The sequence below is a fragment of the Stigmatopora nigra genome, chromosome 23, assembly GCF_051989575.1.
Source record: "Stigmatopora nigra isolate UIUO_SnigA chromosome 23, RoL_Snig_1.1, whole genome shotgun sequence".
Classification (NCBI taxonomy): domain Eukaryota; kingdom Metazoa; phylum Chordata; class Actinopteri; order Syngnathiformes; family Syngnathidae; genus Stigmatopora; species Stigmatopora nigra.
This window is the reverse complement of record NC_135530.1, coordinates 6,033,023-6,053,154: the sequence shown is the minus strand read 5'-3', so window position 1 is coordinate 6,053,154 and position 20,132 is coordinate 6,033,023. Positions and strand designations below refer to the sequence as shown.

Sequence of the window (20,132 nt, the reverse complement as noted above, 5' to 3'; positions counted from 1 at the left end):
TTTTTTCCTCAGAAAACGACATAGTATAGTAAGGCTTTTTTCTTCATTTTTAAGAAAAAAAGCCTTACTATACTGTCATTTTTTGAAGAAAAAAGCCTTACTATACTATGTTGTTTTTGAAGAAAAAAGCCTTACTATACTATGTCGTTTTTTGAAGAAAAAAGCTTTACTATACTATGACTATTGCTCCCAGTTGAATGGCTGCGAAATGGAGATGGGATGCTCGGTGAGTCAGTTCAATCAAGCTACACGTATTGCTCTCTTTACTGCGCTTCTAATGACACAAAAAGTATAGTAACGCTTTTTCCTCAAAAATGACATAGTATAGTAAGGCGTTTTTCCTAAAAAATGGCACAATATAGTAAGGCTTTTTTCCTCAAAAAATGACATAGTATAGTTAGGCTTTTTTCCTCAATAAATGATGTAGTATAGTAAGGTGTTTTTCCTCAAAAAATGGCATAATATAGTAAGGCTTTTTTCCTAAAAAAATGACATAGTATAGTAAGGCTTTTTTCCTCAAAAAATGACATAGTATAGTTAGGCTTTTTTCCTCAATAAATGATGTAGTATAGTAAGGTGTTTTTCCTCAAAAAATGGCATAATATAGTAAGGCTTTTTTCCTAAAAAAATGACATAGTATAGTAAGGCTTTTTTCCTAAAAAAATGACATAGTATAGTAAGGCTTTTTTTCTCAAAAAATGACATAGTATAGTAAGGCTTTTTTCCTCAAAAAATGACATAGTATAGTAAGGCTTTTTTCCTCAAAAAATGACATAGTATAGTAAGGCGTTTTTCCTCAAAAAATGACATAGTATAGTAAGGTGTTTTTCCTCAAAAATTGGCATAGTACAGTAAGGCGTTTTTCCTCAAAAATTGGCATAATATAGTAAGGCTTTTTTCCTAAAGAAAATGACATAGTATAGTGAGGCTTTTTTCCTCAAAAAATGACATTGTATAATAAGGCTTTTTTCTTAAAAAATGACATAGTATGGTAAGGCTTTTTTCCCCCCCAAAAAAATGACATAGTATAGTAAGGCTTTTTTCCTCAGAAAACAACATAGTATAGTAAGGCTTTTTTCTTTGTTTTTAAGAAAAAAAAGCCTTACTATACTGTCATTTTTTGAAGAAAAAAGCCTTACTATACTATGTTGTTTTTTGAAGAAAAAAGCTTTACTATGACGTTTTTTGATGAAAAAGTCTGTCATTGTGTATTTTCTAAGTTCAAATAGTGGAAGACATGGTAGTTATATTCATTTCAAAACTGTTTTTTTGTTCCTTTTTGATGATCTTTTGAGGTTGTTTTCCTCCGCTACATATTTCGGCCTGTTACGTCTGCCTTCATCGGAGTGTCACTCTGACCTAAAACAGACAGTCAAAAATAGGGGGCAACTATAACAAGATCATTGTCTGAAAAAGGAAAAAGAAACAGTCAAATAATGGAAAATGGAAGTGGACTGTTTATTTGTTTCAACTTAGTTGTTCGTTTTAGGATTGCTCAGCTTAAGAATCTTATGAAGTCGTGCATGCTTTATATGTTCCTCAGTGTTAAAATGAGTCACCATGTTTAGGTAAAGCTAGAAGCAGTAAGTACGGTCTAATATTGTCCTCTTCTGGCCCCATGAAGTAAGTGCATAGTCTTAAAAAGTAGGCAGAAAATACAAAATGAAAATGTACTGAACAAAGCATGTTTATATTTTAAAAAGGGGAGATATCCAAGCACCATTGCACATCAGAGGTATGTTATTAGTAAGGTTTTTATTTATTTGTTTAAGGAAAAAGCCTTACTATACTTTGTTGTTTTTTGAAGAAAAGGGTCTTACTAAACTATGTCATTTTTGAAGAGAAAAGCCTTACTATACTATGTCGTTTTTTAAGAAAAATAGCCTTACTATACTATGTCATTTAATAAGGCTTTTATTTTAAATAAAAAACTGACTCAGAGGTATGTTATTAGTAAGGTTTTTATTTATTTGTTTAAGAAAAAAGCCTTACTATACTATGTTGTTTTTTGAAGAAAATGGTCTTACTATACTATGTCATTTTTTAAGAGAAAAGCCTTACTATACTATGTCATTTAATAAGCCTTTTTCTTTTAAATAAAAAACCGACATAGTATAGTAAGGCATTTTTCATCAAAAAACTAGTATAGTGAGGCTTTTTTTCTTTAAAAACGACATAGTATAGTAAAGCTTTATTCTTATAAAAAACGACATAGTATAGTAAGGCTTTTTTTAAACGACATAGTATAGTAAGGTCTTTTTCTTAAAAAAAGACATTGCATAGTAAGGCTTTTTTCTTAAAAAATACATAGTATAGTAATGCTTTTTTCTTTAAATAACAGTATAGAAAGGCTTTTTAAAAAACGACATAGTGTGGTAAGGCTTTTTTTGCCTTCAATATGGCAGGACAATATATGGGCGTGGTTACATCCATTGCCGATGCATCTGTTTTAATTACCGCACATGCAGCAGTATGCAGTCCATAGTATAGTAAGGCATTTTTCATCAAAAAACGACATAGTATAGTAAGGCATTTTTCATCAAAAAACGACATAGTATAGTAAGGCTTTTTTTTTTTTTTAAAAACGACATAGTATAGTAAGGCTTTATTCTTATAAAAAAAACGACATAGTATAGTAAGGCTTTTTTTTAAAAAAAAAGACATAATATAGTAAGGCTTTTTTCTTTAAAAAAAGACATAGTATAGTAAGGTTTTTTTCTTAAAAAAGACAAAATATAGTAAGGCTTTTTTCTTTTAAAAAGACATAGTATAGTAAGGCTTTTTTTCTTAAAAAATACATAGTATAGTAAGGCTTTTTTCTTTAAATAACAGTATAGAAAGGCTTTTTAAAAAACGACATAGTGTAGTAAGGCTTTTTTGCCTTCAATATGGCAGGACAATATATGGGCGTGGTTACATCCATTGCCGACGCATTTGTTTTAATTACCGCACATGCAGCAGTATGCAGTCCATAGTATAGTTAGGCATTTTTCATCAAAAAACGACATAGTATAGTAAGGCTTTATTCTTATAAAAAAAACGACATAGTATAGTAAGGCTTTTTAAAAAAAAAGACATAATATAGTAAGGCTTTTTTCTTTAAAAAAGACATAGTATAGTAAGGCTGTTTTCTTAAAAAAGACATAGTATAGTAAGGCTTTTTTCTTAAAAAAGACATAGTATAGTAAGGCTTTTTTCTTTAAATAACAGTATAGAAAGGCTTTTTTTAAAAACGACATAGTGTAGTAAGGCTGTTTTGCCTTCAATATGGCATGACAATATATGGGCGTGGTTACATCTATTGCCAACGCATCTGTTTTAATTACCGCACATGCAGCAGTATGCAGTCCTTTCCACTAGCCTTTCCTGTGCCGATCGACTAGAACGCCAACGAGGTAAGTGCGTTTTTATCACGCTAAAGGTAGATTGTTTTAGGAATCCATTGAGCCTAAAGTGCCAAAAAATCTGTTCGTGTAATGCAAGTTTGAACACACCGTCGACATTTTAAGTTTCGGCTCCATCTCCCCACCGGCTGTGTGCCGTAATGTGACTAGTTAGCTTAGCATTCACGTCACGACGACGTTTACCATTTGACTTGAAAAGTATGTTTTTCGTTATCTTTCCTTTATTTAGTCGCGTTCAAAGACTTTTAACATGCTGATGTGTTGTATGCAATGGTAGTTTTCATTGCGAATGCTCAACACTCCTTTCCAATTTGCAATTCTTATGTTTTCTACCCACACCCAAAAAAGCCCATTGATACAAACATTGTTAAGCCACTCTTTCAGTTAGCCGTCAACGTCATCGCGTAGCACTCACTAACTTATTTTGATCGTTTATTCAATTGCAAGATTTCTCTTTCCTATAATAATGGTTTGGCAACTTCCAAATAGCTTGGTTAAATCAAGTTATCCTTTTTCTAGCATTAAGTTGCAGCGCCTCCCATCACCCCCTTGTGGTGAAGAGTGGAAAGTGCGCCAGATCAAGGTAAAACTAGAGCACCTAAGCCTATCTATTGAATAATGTCCTGTCTCTATATATTCTAAGTGTCTTTTTGTTGTTATTGCACGCAACAGGTTGGCGTCCAGACTCTGTGGGGAGGTCTCCTGCAAGTTCCTCACTTGAAGAATTCTGGCTTCTGGAAGGAGAATGTATTTGTTTGTGGAATATGCAACTCAAATAAAATCTTAAAGCATCTTTACAATCTTGTGTGACTGAGACCTATATCCATCCACCATGGTGAGGTTTCATTGGATGTAATTTACTTTTGCCCTCTATATAGGAAAAGTCCACATTTTTCTGGCAAAGTGAGAAGCTAGACCTCCTAAGGTAAGAATGTCTTTTTTTTTCCAATAAAAGATTGGTAACTTCATTTAATGTCAGTAATTCTAAGTGTTTATCCCTTTGGTAATTTCTCTATTTATCCTCTAATAATATTTCAAATTTGCTAAGTGTCAATCCTTTGTTATCTTTTGTTTTTCTTTCTTATTATCTTCTAAGTTTATATCCTCTAATTCTCCCATCCTTTATTTTTCCTTTAAATCAGTTTTTCCTATCTATTTATCCTATTATTCTCATCATTGTCCTTCAATTCTGTTTTTTTTCTTCTAAGCATTTTTCTTATCTATTTATCCTCAAATTTTCTCATCTTGTTTATCTTTTGTAATTTCTCTAATATTTCAGATTTGCTAAGTGTAACCCTCATTTTTTCAACTATTTATCTTCTAGTATATCTTTGAGTATTGTTTTATATATCTTCTAATTCTATTTTTTCCTATCTTTAATTTTTCTGTTTTTTTCTTTTAAGTATTTTGCCTATCTGTTTATCCTCACATTTCCTCATCCTGTTTGCCTGCTATGTATTTATCCTCTAATATTTTTCATCCTGTGTTTTTCCTTGTTTATCTTCATTTTTCTTCTATGTGCTTATCCTCTTGTTTTTCTTCTAAGTATTTATTCCTTATCTTCATTGTTCTTCTATGTGTTTATCCTCTTGTTTTTCTTCTAAGTATTTATTCCTTATCTTCATTTTTCTTCTAAGTGTTTATTATTTTTTTGTTTTTTACTCCCAAGAATATTTTATCCTTAGATTTACAAGTTTATTATTCTACAATTTTGTTCCTTTAATATATCTAAGTGTACTTTTCTTTTTTGTCTGCAGGTGGAAACAAGATTGACCACACCAATCAACACTTCTCCTAAGTGCAAAAGTTAATATATTTCCCTGTTAATAAAGAGACAAATGTACTTTGCAAGGTCTTTTATTTTGAAAAACTTTGGTGATAGAACAAACACTTCCTCTTGTCACCAGGTGGAAATCTGGAAAAACAGGATGCCAGCTTTTATTTTGAAAAAGTTTGTAGATTGGTTCCCGTTGGTGCTCCAGCATTGTAAAAAATCGAATCTTCTCCACCCCCTGGTGGAGAAGATTCGAAAACTGAAAAGGGGGGTTAGTACACAGTTAGTTGAAAAAACAATGAGAAGGGCTCACCTTTTATTTTGAAAAACTTCATAGATTAGCTCCCGTTGGTGTTCCAGCATCATAAAAAAAAAATCAAATCATCTCTTCCTCCTGGTGGAATTCTGAAAAACAAAAAGGGGTCAATACACAAAGTTAAGTAAAAACATTCGCAAGAACTTACCTTTTATTTTGAAAATATCTCAATGGGGGGTGCCTGAGCCTATCTCTAAATAGGCAGGAAACCTGGTCCCCTTGGCTGGAATTCTGAAAAACATAAAAAAGGGGGTCAATACACAAAGTTAAATAGGAAACCATTGCAGTGTCTTACCTTTTATTTTGAAAAATCTCACATTGGGGGTGCCTGAGCTTATCTCTACCTGGTCCCCTTGACTGGAATTCTAAAAAACAATTGCAAAGTCTTACCTTTTATTTTGAAAAATGTAGACTGGGTGTCTCTGTACATAGGTAGGAAACATGGTCCCCCTTGGGTGGAGTTCTGAAAAAAAAGGTCAATACACAAAGTGAGGTGCAAGTAAGATTTTACCCGAGATCTTTTAGTTTGGAGATGGGTTCAGGTTTAACACCCAGCACTTATTTTATTTAAACTGGTCAAAAATAACCAAGCTATTGTTGATTGTTTTATCAAGACCACATTTAAAATTAAAAGGTACATAATCTATAAGTGTACTATTTACACCTACACTGAAAGCATGTGTTGTTGCTATTAAAAATGAAAAAAGAAACTAGACCAATTGCACAAAGCCTTTTTGGGATTTTTTTCTTTAAAGACATTTAATGTCAGTACAATTTTAAGTTTATGCTCTAATGTTTATTTCTTCAATGAAGGGAAAAGGTACATATTTTACAAGTGCACCATTTACTCCTTACACCTGACCTACGCATTGAAGGCATTTGTGTTGTTGCTATTAAAAAAACTAAGCCAATTGCACAACGCTTTTTGGGGATTTTTTTTCTTTAAAAAACGACAGTATAGTAAGTCTTTTAATGTCAGTACAATTCTAAGTATTTATTTCTCTAACTATTTATCCTTCAATTAATAAATGTAATGCTCTGATTATTCCTTTAATTTTTCTAACTAATCATTTTTTTTCAATTTAGTGAATGGAAAAGGTACATATTCTATAAGTGTACCATTTACTCCTTACACCTGCACTGAAGGCATTTGTGTTGTTGCTATTGAAATTATATAAAAAAAGCCAATTGCACATGGGCATTTTTGGGTATTTTTTTTCTTAAAAAACGACAGAATAGTAAAGCTTTTTTTTTAAACGACATGGTATAGTAAGTCTTTTTTTTTCTAATAAAAAACAAGCCAATTGTGCAAAGCTTTGAATACTGAACGCTGACGTTTAATCATTATATGGATAGAGAAAATAGAAAGTATTTAAAAATAATGGATAGCTGAAATTGAAACCATTAAGAAATAACTGACTTTACTGACCAACAGCTCGTTATGGCGTCGACAAGCTGCTCCTTTTGTCCTCATTCTTGAGGTTTCCCAGCAGTCGGTGATCGTTGAGGCACTGAAACACAATGGAAGGATTTCTTTTTAGACATCAAGAGCTACAGGTAACGCAATGTAGCAAACACAAATGTTTGCTAGCAAGTTGGCTAACTTGCTAGCAAACATTTGTGTTAGCATCGGCGTGGAGCTACATCACGTCAATGAAGCACACTCCCGTCAAAATGCACTCTGAAAATGAGAAAAGGGGCTACGAAACCTCCAAAAGACAAAGTACCGAACGCGCTGCATTGTCCTGGAAGGGGTTTATCGGGACTTTCTTCGAGAAATTGTCAATCTTGAGCAGGACAGCAGCCCAAACGCGTACAGCCTCCGGCTGATCAGCCATTTTAGAAAATGGTGTCGGTTATTTAAACTCTAACCTCGGCCACGCCTATTAAACATAGACACAAAAAAAATAGATCTGTGACTTGATCAAGGTTCTATAAAAAGGCCACGCCCACAACTCACCAAGTCATTTCTTTGGAATCCCACAAAGTCCATCACAGTGAAGGACCGGAAGGACCTGCAGCAGAGAAAAGTCCCAGATTTCACACAATAAGGCAGGAAGTAACTCAACTCAACCCAGATCGATTATATTCTGTTTAAAAAAGAAGTCAATGTATTATAAGGCTATTTTTCTTAAATAAAATATAGACTATGAAAATAGAGCCATTGCCCAAATAAAACAAAAGCTATACTACTTGGTAAAGCTAATTTTCTGAATTAAAATTACAGATATTAAGTATTATATGTAGTAGTTTAATTTAAAAATTTAAAAATGTAGACCATGTTTAGTATGGTTTTTATTAGTTAATGTATGGTTTGCTAGTTTGACCATGTTTTCCCTTCTTTAAAAAAACATGCATTGTAAGGCTTTTATTTGATAATTTAAAGACCTACAAAATATATATATATATTTTTTTTTACAAATTCCAAGGTTGCAATGTGTTTTCTTATACATATTTGTTTGTTAAAGGTTTTACTATAGATAAGAAAAAAAAAATCCTTATCACGTGATGCACGGTGATCCACGTGGGATTACAAAGATCTACTATTTTTAACAGACGTTGTCTCTCTAGGCAGTTTTTGGGAATATTGAAACACTATAAAAATCGATTTATATCAATCTTTGGCGGGATTTAATAAAAATAATGGTTTTCTTAAGGCAATTTTGCATCAAATAGGGTTACAATGAAATCAATAAGAGTACTCCATCTTTCGATAAATGCATTCCTAAATGTTGTTCCAGGCACTTCGCGTTAGTGTGGTTTGAGTAAGTATTCAGATCGCTTTTCACAATGTATTTGTTGTTATTTCCACGAGTTAAAGTCCCGTACAAGGCTCTCGAGTATTTTGATGTCGCTTGGTGGAGCGACATTGGCGTTTAGCTTGAATACGCCTGAGCTGGCTAATGCTAAAGTAGCATTAAGTGTTCACAATGTCAATTTGATTTCAAGTTTTGCTGCTCCCATTCATGCCGTGACAATGAGAGAATGGTGGCTCCACGTCGGCTTGATGTGCATCCCGTTGCTGGCTGTCTACTTGCATATCCCGCCGCCTCAGCTGTCACCTGCCCTGGTCAAGTGGCATAATGCCGGCCGACGCTTCAGCTTTAGGGGCAAGGACATTTTCTACAGAGGTATGTAAAACCCTCTTATTTAAAATGTAATCCTCCTCCAAAACAGGCATTGTATTTCATCACCACTGCCTCACCGGGTAAATAGGTGTGATTTAAACATTACTATACTATGTCGTTTTTTTGGTAGTTTGGAGCATTGTTTAATATTTGCACAAGGCAGGGGTAGGGAACCTATGGCTCGGGAGCCGTGTGTGGCTCTTTTGATGGGTGTATATGGCTCTCCGCCTTTTAAAAATCATAATTTTCATTACTCTTCTGCATGCATACTCCCATTGATACACATTGATTAGCAACAGTGAAATAATGTAAAGAATTCAGACTTTTTTTTTGCTTTCAAAGTGGTGAAATGAATAATAAATGCTCACATTTTCATGTATTTTTACTTTTAAATTCTGAGTATGGCTCTCAAGGAGTAATGTTTGAAAATATGAATTGTTTATGGCTGTCTACATCAAAAAGGTTCCCGATCCCTGGCACAAGGCATTTGCTGAGGTACTACCAACGCTCACACTGTGGAAAACAAGATGTGTTATTATTGATAGACATCTAATTCACTTAAATTTCAAAATAGATTGGATGAACTGCCAAAGTCGGCCAGTGAATTAAAAATGAACTAAAACTGTACCGCATTCAAGTAGTGCATGAAGCATTCTTCCTTTTGCGCCGTCTCCCCAACAGACTCTCGCGGCGCCTTGGGAAGCTCTGACGTGGTGGTCCTCCTCCACGGTTTCCCCACGTCCAGCTACGACTGGTACAAGGTTGGAGCCATGTGACAGGTTTTGCTTGAAAAGATTCCATTTTCAAAAAAACACAATTGCCACAACAGATTTGGGAGCCTCTCACTCAGCGATTCAACCGGGTCATAGCACTGGACTTCTTGGGCTTTGGCTTCAGTGACAAACCTGTAAATGAATCATCATCATCAATCATTTTGTTAAATGTTACTACAGATTTTTCTTCTACTAATCCACTCAGCGACCGCACAAGTACTCCATCTTCGAGCAGGCCAGTGCAGTGGAGACACTGGTGGCCCACCTGGGTCTGGCCAACCAGCGCATCAACCTGCTGTCACATGACTACGGTGATACAGTGGCCCTGGAGCTTCTATACAGGTCCACTTCACCATGGTTACTTTTGGCGAGGTCTACATATTGGACACACATTTGAGTGTGTTGTCATTTGAACAGGAGCAACCAGAACCGCACGGGTCACTTGACCATCAACAGTCTGTGCCTTTCCAATGGAGGTGCGTATCTAGCTCTAGACCAGGGGTGGGCAAACTTTTCAGCCCGGAGGCCACATTGACTTTAAACATTTGACAGATGGGCCGAGTCAGCACAAGATACGATACATATAAAAAAGTGCATCCGTTAACAGTACATATGAAAGATAAACAGAAAAAAAAGGCCTTAAGTACTAACATACTCATCATTAAAGTAAAAAGTATAAAGTACAAAGTAAAGTAAAAAGGAATGTATTAAGAAATATTAAAATGTAATTTTAAAAAAGATAGAGGGGCTGTAAAACACGAAAAACAAAGAGTGGAGAGAGCTACTGCCACTGGCTTCCGTGTAACGGCGCCATCTTGGGAAAAAAAATATTTGGACAATGTTGGCGGGCCGGATTAAAAAGCCTGACGGGCCGTATGTGGCTCACGGGCCGTAGTTTGCGTACCCCTGCTCTATAGCGTATTTAATTAACCCCAGTGCTTTATTTTGTCTGACTCCAATAGGTCTGTTTCCTGAAACTAACCACCCTCGCCTGCTGCAGAAGGTAAGTTCCGCCTGGTCCTATTGCAAATGAATTAGACACAACAGCCAGATCTGTTTGGTCTTTTTAAAAGCTTCTCAAAGACTCGTGGTCTTTGGCTCCCTTCCTCATGCGGCTCACTAACTACTACATCTTCCAAAAGGGGTTAGTGCTCATTTAATTTTCATCCTATGCCAAAGAACCTCACCTTGACTGCTTCTGTATTCACACGCAGGATCGGGGAAGTCTTCGGACCGTACACTCAGCCGACCGATGCGGAGTTCTGGGACATGTGGACTTCTTTACGCTACAATGACGGCAACCTCGTTTTGGACAGGTGTGTTTCCACTTGACGAGAATGTTCGCAATCAGCAGCTCTTCAATTGACATTTTTTCTCTTTCAGTGTTCTACAGTACATCAACCAGAGATTAAAGCACAGAGAAAGATGGGTCGGCGCACTTACCTCCACTTTAGTGCCACGTAGGTGACATCACGCCATACAATGTAGTTCTCTCTTTGATGCCTTGACGTCCTGGTCTTCCAGTGCACCTGATTTATGGCCCACTGGACCCGGTTAACCCCCACCCACAATTTATCCAGCATTACCAGTAAGTTTTTCCGCCATTCCAGGTGTGCCGTTGCGGTCTAGTTAACGTGTTTGTTTGCTTTTCCCGCAGGCGGCTAGTGCGGAGGTCGACCGTCAGCGTGCTAGATGAGCACATCAGTCATTACCCTCAGCTTGAAGATCCCACGGGCTTCCTTAACGCTTATTTTAACTTCATTCACTCATTTTGATCTAGAGAATCAATAAGCAAATAAATAGTTTTGTAAGACATTTTTATCTGGACTGATATTTATTTTATTTTTAAGATAATGAAGATGCTTTGACAATGAAAGACATCAAAAATGAGTGACCTTCATGATCTAGCAGTTGACGCGGATTGGAAGTCTATTACCGTAAATGGCAGCCAATGAGTTTAGAGAAAACCAACAATTTATCCCGCAGATGCTAGGACGATGTCGACTAGCGCGGACTAACGTATCATGACCTACTCGGAAAACACAGTAAAAAAAAAATGCATTTAAAAAAAAAAAAAAACATTCAATCTACAGACGTTTCCCTACTTACGAACGAGTTAGGTTCCAAGCGCTTGTTCATAAGTTGAAATTGTTCAAATTATAGTTGATTCAGTGCTACATTTTGTATTATAATGTATGTTTAAGGCCTATATTAGTATATTGAAAGTTTATATACGGTGGAATGATTCAAGTTGTAGTATTCCCGTGCAACACTCACCACTTTCTCACGCGCATCAAGCTTCTTTATTATTGCCACTTTGGTTTCAAATGAAATGGTTAGCTTTTTCTTTGCACCTCCCTCACTTTTCAGCCTTTCACTTTTCACCAACCATATTGAATAATGGAGATATTTAATGATAGAAATGAAAAAGGTTCTTTGGGCACTGGCCATACGTGATAATTTTCTCATATTGTATAGACTTTGAAGCAAAGCTTTTATATAATCTGGTACAATGTTATCCGATATGCAAAGTGTCCGCTCCCCTTTTTTTGGTATATTTCAATAAAAATCACCAATTGCTAACCAATTCCACCACTGAAGCATTTCAAATGCTCCTTTAGTAGGTTTAACAATTAAGTTTAAATGGAGAAACTTGCTGAAAAGGCCATCTGCTGGTCAGTACACACAAAAAGATCTGAAAATAAAAATAAAAAGCCTAGCCTAAAGTGTCAGCAAGGCTCCATCTTGATCCTCCTGTACAAGCAGCAGGTGAGCGCCATCCCACAGATCTGAAAAGAGGAACGGTGGCATCAATAGCCGAGGACGAGACAGCCAGGGGGGGAATAATAGCGGTTAATGTTACGGCCGCCAAAGCGCAGATGGGCTGGAGTAAGAAAGCAAGTAAAACTCCAAAGAATGCTTTGCGTGAGACCACAGAAGAAAAAGCAGAGCGGGACGTGTTATTGACTGACAGATGGAACAAAACAGCCTCACTTGCTTGACGACAAAGCAAAGATGACAAAAGTCCACTGGGGGAGATGATCAGCCAGCGGCACGGACGACATTGACGGCCCCGTGCATCACGTCACGTTTTTTGTCGCTGTATGTCATTTTTGGGGAAGAAAACGACATACTATGTCATTTTTGGGGGGGAAAAAACGACATAGTAACTTCTGTTGTTTTTCCCCAAAGAACGAAATAGTCACCTATGTTGTTTTTTTTTCTCCAAAGAACGACATAGTAACCTATGTTGTTTCCCGCCCCCCCCAACAAAAAAAAACGACATAGTAACCTATGTCGTTTTTTTCCCCCTAAAAAACGACATAGTAACCAATGTCGTTTTTTTCCAAAGAACGACATAGTAACCTATGTCGTTTTTTTTCCCCCAAAACACGACATAGTAACCTATGTCGTTTTTTTTCCCCCAAAAGACGACAGGTTACTAGTTAGACAGGTTTTTTTCCATATTAAAAACACATAGGAACCTATGTCGTTTTTTCCCAAAAGACGGTATTGTAACCTTTTTGGGGAAAAACGACAGTAACCTATGTCATTTTTTCCCCAAAAAAAACGACATAGGTTACTGTCGTTTTTTATCAAAAAAAAACATACAGGTTAATGTCTTTTTTCCAAAAAAAAACACAGATACCTATGTCCCTTTTTTGCACTCACGTTCATTCAAACTACGCTCACGTCAGGAGTACTAAAACGGGCGACAATCACAATGCAGCCATGTCTTCTTCCTCTTCTTTATAGAGAAGAAAGATAAAGTAGGCCGTCAAGATTGCACCGGCAAGCTACACACACACACACACACACACACACACACACACACACACACACACACACACACACACACACACACACACAGATAAATGTGGGGTTAGCATGACACAAAAAACTACTGATTCCAGAAAAATCCATGACCAGATGATTGAAACACGGATTTATGTGTTAAACGCAAAGTTGTGAATCAATATTAGGACAGAAATGACAATTAAATGTTGGCAGACAAGAACACTTAATGCGTACATTCAATATTTTTTGGACTTATTTCGCACAACGTTAACACTTACCTTTCAGAAAGCACATTTAAAAAGTAGCTTAAATCCCATTGTTAGAAACTTTCCTCCACTTACCTGCAGACAAGCCACTCCGATTCCCACGGCGCCGATGATTAACAGGTGGTCCGCCAGGAACTGCTCTAGTTTGGTTATGCAGCCGCCCTGCAGACGGGCGGCAAAGGGGCCCAGTCAAGTAAGAGTCCCAGCCCTCGTGGACGCCGCAAGGGGCGCCGTCCCACTCACCTCCACCTTGTAGATGTTGGACGGGTGGTCCCGCGAACCGCAGTCCGGCGTGACCGACTTACAGCAGCTGTCTGGCACCAGCCGGCCGCCGGCGCTCTTGGACGAGATGTACGTGCTGCTCGTCCAATCTTGGTAGCTGTCGCTGCCACAGCACTTGAACTGGAGAACAAAATGGCACATTTTGACTTCCTTTAGAACATTTTAGAGCAGCGGTGGGCAAACTTTTCGGCCCGGGGGGCCACATTGACTTTAAAAAGTTGACAGATGGGCCGGGTCAGCACAAGATATGATACATATAGAAAAGTGCCTCTGTTAACAGTACATATGAAACAAAAAAATAAAAAATAGACTAAAGTTAACATACTCATCACTCATCATTAAAGTAAAAAGTCAAAGGAATGTATTGAGAAATATTAAAATGTAAATTTGACAGATGGGCCGGGTCAGCACAAGATATGATACATATAAAAAAGTGCATCCGTTAATAGTACATGTGAAACATAAACAGGAAAAAAGGACTAGAGTATTAACATACTCATCACTCATCATTAAAGTAAAAAGAAATGTATTAATAAATATTAAAATGTCATTTAAAAAAAGATAGAGGGGCTGTAAAACACGAAAAACAAACAAGAGTGCACAGAGCTACTGCCACTGGCTTCCGCTTGACGGCGCCATCTTGGGGGGAAAAAAATTATTTGGACAACTCCAGCGGGCCGGATTAAAAGGCCTAGCAGGCCGGATGTGGCTCGCGAGCTGTAGTTTGCCCATGTCTGTTCTAGAGCTACGTTTGGGCATTTTAAACAAAACCGACGTTAGATTACGGTCTAAAGTTGATTTTTGTTTTTTGTGGTATGTAACTCGTTGCGTGAGATTGAGACCAAAAGACACGTCATTAAAACCAAGACTGTTTCCATTCGTTTCAATGCCATTGATTGGATGATGGGAGCCAATGGGTCTTGTTTTAATGGCGCATGAAAAAAATTTAAAGCTGATAGAGACTTACATCCTGCTGTAGTTTATCCACCGCCAAGGTGATGGCCTCCTTCCCTGGTTGAGCGTAGTTGTCGGTCATGGTCTGCTTGAGATGCTCCTTTAGCTCTTGGCTTAGCTGAAATCAAACGACAGATCATCTCAAACGTCCTGCCAAAAAATCCTTTAGCTCCATTTTTCTTACCCTCTGGTAATAGACGTATGCCAAAACTCCAGCCACCAATTCAATGAGGAAGATCAACAGCAAGCAGAAGAAATACTGCACAGTGACAAAGGCACAAAATGAGATCCCCATAGAGAACGCCATTATAAAAAGTACCAGCACAACATTCATCTCGGTACGCCACATCGGGCGAGACGTTTTGACGGGGACGGGAGATGCCATTTTCTCCTGGGGGTCTCTGTTGATTGCTTCGAAAAACACAAATCATCACACGGATCACAAAGTAAACTAACAATCCAAACCGAGAGGCTGTCGAGGCAGAACAACACTAATTACTCTACTTGCGTTTGGTAATGACTCGTGGTGCATGACCGGACGTTTGGTCGCCGGTCTTTTGGTCCCTTTTGGTCGCCGGTCAAATGTACTTGGATATTAAACAGTACTTGGATATTAAACAGTACTTGGATATTAAACAGTACTTGGATATGAAACAGTACTTGGATATTAAACAGTACTTGGATATTAAACAGTACTTGGATATTAAACAGACTTGGATATTAAACAGTACTTGGATATTAAACAGTACTTGGATATTAAACAGTACTTAGAAATTAAACAGTACTTGGATATTAAACAGTACTTGGATATTAAACAGCACTTGGATATTAAACAGTACTTGGATATTAAACAGTACTTAGATATTAAACTTTCTCTCTTAGATATTAAACTCTCTCTCATGAATATAATTTTGAGAGCTGGTTTCAGCAGTACTTAGATATTAAACTCATGAATATAATTTTGAGAGCTGGTTTCAACAGTACTTAGATATTAAACAGTACTTAGATATTAAACAGTACTTAGATATTAAACAGTACTTAGATATTAAACAGTACTTGGATATTAAACAGTACTTGGATATTAAACAGTACTTAGATCTTAAACTCTCTCTCCGGAATATAATTTTGAGAGCTGGTTTCAACAGTAAACTTTCTGTCACCATTTGACCGTTGACCAAAAGACCGGCGACCAAACGTCCAAGCACCCTCGTGGTGACGTAAGCCACAAAGTGAAAAAGCCGCCCACTGCTTTTGATGCTGTCGCACGTTCAAACAGGAGTGTGGCGGGATGCGAGTGGGTGCTGAAACATGAGTGGGGGGTTCGCAGAGACGTCATGGCAAATGTGGCGACGCGTCTATTGGTTACACACAATAGACTCTTTGTGCTTCCTGCCCACTGGCGGCCCTTTTCGCACATGCTACACAAGTACAAAAGTGGCCAAAAATGTTGTGATGAAACACACGGATACGAGCCAGATACGAGCACCTCTTTAGCGCATCCATCCATCTCCTGTGGTTGGATACGAGCCTATAAATAGTCCCGCTGTCGTGGAGGTTCGCCTCCTGCCTGTGTAAAATAATGAGCGCCATTGCACCAATTGGTCGTTTTTTACTGCACAGAAAGAGGCAAAAAAATAGAGGATTTCATGTCACGTAGCTGACCGAGTTGACTGGCTATGGGGGAGTGCAGTGGACACCTCATAAAGCGAAGATGAATGACTCGACCCTGAATTGCCAAATGTACGATTTATGTTGCTGACTCACCTGTGTGTGAATGAGCACTTGTAGTTATTAGTTTTAAGCCAAGATTAGATTAGAGAACTTTATTCATCCAGTATTTTGGGAAGTTTCATTGTCACAGTAGGGTGAGAATACAGACAGAAAAGGTGAGACCTTAAACCCCAAAAACACCATGTCTACCGTCAAGAACGGTGGTGGTAGTATTATGCTGTGGGGCTGTTTTGCTACCAATGTAACTGGTGCTTAACAGAGATTAAATGGGATAATGAAGAAGGAGGATTTACCTTCAAATTCTTTAAAATAACCTAAAGTCATTAGCCCGGTCAAGATTGGGTCTTGGGCACAGTTGGGTGTTCCAACAGGACAATGACCCCAAACACACATCAAACGTGGTAATGGAATGGCTAAATCAGGCTAGAATTAAATACATATTTCATACCAAATTGAAATAATTTTATCATGAGAACAAATGACCCTAATTCAATTTTACAAATTTATATAATTGTTTATGCTTGTATATGCCTGTATATGCCTGTGTATGCCTGTATAAGCCTGTATATGCCTGTATATGCCTGTATAAGCCTGCATATGCCTGCATATGCCTGCATATGCCTGCATATGCCTGCATATGCCTGCATATGCCTGCATATGCCTGCATATGCCTGCATATGCCTGCATATGCCTGCATATGCCTGCATATGCCTGCATATGCCTGCATATGCCTGCATATGCCTGCATATGCCTGCATATGCCTGCATATGCCTGCATATGCCTGCATATGCCTGCATATGCCTGCATATGCCTGCATATGCCTGCATATGCCTGCATATGCCTGCATATGCCTGCATATGCCTGCATATGCCTGCATATGCCTGCATATGCCTGCATATGCCTGCATATGCCAGCATATGCCTGCATATGCCTGCATATGCCTGCATATGCCTGCATATGCCTGCATATGCCTGCATATGCCTGCATATGCCTGCATATGCCTGCATATGCCAGCATATGCCTGCATATGCCTGCATATGCCTGCATATGCCTGCATATGCCTGCATATGCCTGCATATGCCTGCATATGCCTGCATATGCCTGCATATGCCTGCATATGCCTGCATATGCCTGCATATGCCTGCATATGCCTGCATATGCCTGCATATGCCTGCATATGCCTGCATATGCCTGCATATGCCTGCATATGCCTGCATATGCCTGCATATGCCTGCATATGCCTGCATATGCCTGCATATGCCTGCATATGCCTGCATATGCCTGCATATGCCTGCATATGCCTGCATATGCCTGCATATGCCTGCATATGCCTGCGTATGCCTGCATATGCCTGCGTATGCCTGCGTATGCCTGCATATGCCTGCGTATGCCTGCATATGCCTGCATATGCCTGCATATGCCTGCATATGCCTGCATATGCCTGCATATGCCTGCATATGCCTGCATATGCCTGCATATGCCTGCATATGCCTGCATATGCCTGCATATGCCTGCATATGCCTGCATATGCCTGCATATGCCTGCATATGCCTGCATATGCCTGCATATGCCTGCATATGCCTGCATATGCCTGCATATGCCTGCATATGCCTGCATATGCCTGCATATGCCTGCATATGCCTGCATATGCCTGCATATGCCTGCATATGCTTGCATATGCTTGCATATGCTTGCATATGCTTGCATATGCGTGTATATGCGTGTATATGCGTGTATATGTCTGTATATGCGTGTATATGCCTCTATATGCGTGTATATGCCTGTATATGCGTGTATATGCCTGTATATGCTTGTATATGTTTTTATATCATTTTAATTCATTCAGTCATTTGGTGTGTAGCGCTTTACATGTAAAATGACAATGGGAAATGTGTTGGAAATTGGGCTTCCCCAAACTTACCGTGGACAGGCAGCTCCTCTGCTCACGGATGACAGCGCAGCAGCCCAAAAAGCCCGTGAGCACCACCAGACCACCTGCCAAGATGAGGATGTAGGCGGAGATGGCGAAAGCGCTGGACGCCAGCAAGCTGAGGAACTGGCTCTTCTCCACCACCGTCCACACGCCCACCCCCAGGACACCGGCACCTCCAACCTGAAAACACATTTACGTCAGCATTTCCTGCTCAACAATAAGAGGGAAGTTTCCTCCACTGGAGGAAATTCCTGAACTGCCTCGAAGTCACCGGGGTTGAAAACCCAGACACAAAGAATGTTCAAAAGGCACCCTGAGAATGAAAACTTGCCAAAAAGAAGTTCTTAAAGCAATTCATATTGGCCAAGTCCATAAAATTGCTGCACCGTTCATTCTGGCACGAAAGCATCTTTGATACTAGAAGCGATCATCTTGACTGATTTACCCAAAAGAGTGAATTGAAGACAAACAGAAGGTACTTGAGACACACAGTCAGCCAGTCCTCGCCATCTTTATAGGCAGACGACGACATTTTCCTTTTTCATGCACGTTGGTGCTGTGAAAAGATTTAAAACACAAAAAATGACCCCATTTTTAGTCATGTTTCTAAAAGTTGGACCTCAATGGACAATGCAAAGATAACAATTTTCCTGCTTATATTAATATAACTTTTGTAATAAAATAGACAAGTCCTTTGAAGTAAATTGGGACTGCATTTAGACAACTTTGGGCATTTTATTACGCTGCATATCATTGTAAAATAAACGCAAAAGCGGAATGTAGTTTGAAGGCAATGCTCCCAAACAACAACATCATCATCATCATCATGACCAGCCGCGACACTGACGCATATAACAAAAGTTGCACGATAAAAACGGATCGCGAGCTCGACAAGGCGATATTTCGTGACCGATCGGACCCCGTACTTACCAGGCCAACGTTTAGCAAGGCGATTTTCTTTTTTTAATGATTTATCAAGCAAATGTAAGCAATGAATAGAAATCATTTGGCGTCTGGCTTGTTGCTGACAGGCTGTCCAGTGGAGGCTTGGGTTGCGTTTGGGTTTAGCTCGTTTTTTAGATACTTCACAACCATCAATGCCTTTACCAACTTTGACATAATAACACATGGATACACACAGGGATATATGTTTATATAAAATAACTACTACGTTCAATGTACTGTATAAATGATTTTTAAAAAGTCCATCGTAATTACTACTTAGTTAAAAATCCCTTTTTTCCGACGGTACATGAAGGCCTCGCACGCGGAGGTCAATGTGGGGTGAGAGAAAGAAAAAGCTGCTTGACAGACTGAATTCCACTCAACAACACAACCTCGGTTACAAGGGGAAGTACACATGATCCCTTTAGAATTTCCCTAACAAGAATGCAGGGGTACAAGTGAATAAAAGGCTTCAAAATGGAGCACTTTTCTCTAGTTTGGCTTATTTTGAACAATTAGGACTGAGAAGAGGCGCCAGCTTGTTTGTTTGCACATTCAGCTGTCATGCCTCGAGGCCTGCCGGCATGGAAAAGAAAGAAAAAAGTCATTAAAATTCACAATAGGCAAGCCGAGATTTGACATCTGCTTGTTTGGACACAAGCTGGAGAAACATCTGGGTGGATCCACGTGTGAAAAACTTGAGAAATTGCTATGATAGTCATGTACACAGAGAACTGAAGGATGCTACTCTGATTTAATATATTGTTAGTCACTGTATTTCAATTTTCTTTAAAATAAAAAAAAATAATCTGGAAACTTTTTGAAATA

The 20,132-nt window shown here is 38.4% G+C and overlaps 2 protein-coding genes and 2 long non-coding RNA genes across 11 annotated transcripts in view; 2 read left to right on the top strand and 2 right to left on the bottom strand.

Annotated features, from left to right (window-relative positions):
• Positions 1-5,247, top strand: part of LOC144181309 (uncharacterized) — a 46,691-nt gene extending 41,444 nt beyond the window's left edge. Inside the window, exons 4-7 of one of the 2 annotated variants that reach the window (XR_013324653.1) lie at positions 3,338-3,395; positions 3,924-3,987; positions 4,077-4,329; positions 5,162-5,247. This is a non-coding gene — a long non-coding RNA (uncharacterized LOC144181309). Of the gene's footprint in view, positions 1-3,337; positions 3,396-3,923; positions 3,988-4,076; positions 4,330-5,161 lie in introns of those variants that run through there. The other variant, XR_013324654.1, reaches the window with a different exon arrangement.
• LOC144181308 (uncharacterized) lies at positions 5,246-7,586 on the bottom strand. 4 transcript variants are annotated; one of them, XR_013324650.1, is made up of 7 exons: positions 7,455-7,586; positions 7,222-7,377; positions 6,924-7,005; positions 5,885-5,957; positions 5,643-5,725; positions 5,492-5,583; positions 5,246-5,437 (listed from the first exon to the last, which is right to left on the bottom strand). It is a non-coding gene; the product is annotated as an uncharacterized LOC144181308 (long non-coding RNA). The 4 variants fall into 4 exon arrangements; XR_013324651.1 differs by having other exon boundaries at positions 5,246-5,416; XR_013324652.1 differs by having other exon boundaries at positions 5,246-5,319.
• On the top strand, positions 7,462-11,210 carry mest (mesoderm specific transcript). Of its 3 annotated transcripts, none has more exons than XM_077709701.1 (12): positions 7,462-7,553; positions 8,444-8,625; positions 9,304-9,383; positions 9,452-9,529; positions 9,601-9,737; positions 9,813-9,871; positions 10,358-10,398; positions 10,469-10,539; positions 10,610-10,711; positions 10,779-10,855; positions 10,920-10,983; positions 11,053-11,210. In XM_077709701.1, exons 2-12 carry the CDS (start codon positions 8,472-8,474, stop codon positions 11,168-11,170), a joined length of 981 nt encoding a protein of 326 aa, XP_077565827.1. In that variant the 5' UTR covers positions 7,462-7,553; positions 8,444-8,471; the 3' UTR covers positions 11,171-11,210. The 3 variants fall into 3 exon arrangements, with proteins under 3 accessions (XP_077565827.1, XP_077565825.1, XP_077565824.1); XM_077709699.1 differs by lacking the exon at positions 7,462-7,553 and adding an exon at positions 8,028-8,259; XM_077709698.1 differs by lacking the exon at positions 7,462-7,553 and having other exon boundaries at positions 8,285-8,625.
• A 260-nt stretch (positions 11,211-11,470) lies between these two features.
• Positions 11,471-19,447, bottom strand: tspan11 (tetraspanin 11). Of its 2 annotated transcripts, XM_077709695.1 has the most exons (9): positions 19,290-19,447; positions 18,805-18,915; positions 18,348-18,539; positions 14,880-14,954; positions 14,709-14,813; positions 13,703-13,861; positions 13,535-13,621; positions 13,068-13,192; positions 11,471-12,184 (listed from the first exon to the last, which is right to left on the bottom strand). In XM_077709695.1, exons 2-8 carry the CDS (start codon positions 18,889-18,891, stop codon positions 13,115-13,117), a joined length of 783 nt encoding a protein of 260 aa, XP_077565821.1. In that variant the 5' UTR covers positions 18,892-18,915; positions 19,290-19,447; the 3' UTR covers positions 11,471-12,184; positions 13,068-13,114. The 2 variants fall into 2 exon arrangements, with proteins under 2 accessions (XP_077565821.1, XP_077565822.1); XM_077709696.1 differs by lacking the exon at positions 13,068-13,192.
• Positions 19,448-20,132: the final 685 nt, after the last annotated feature.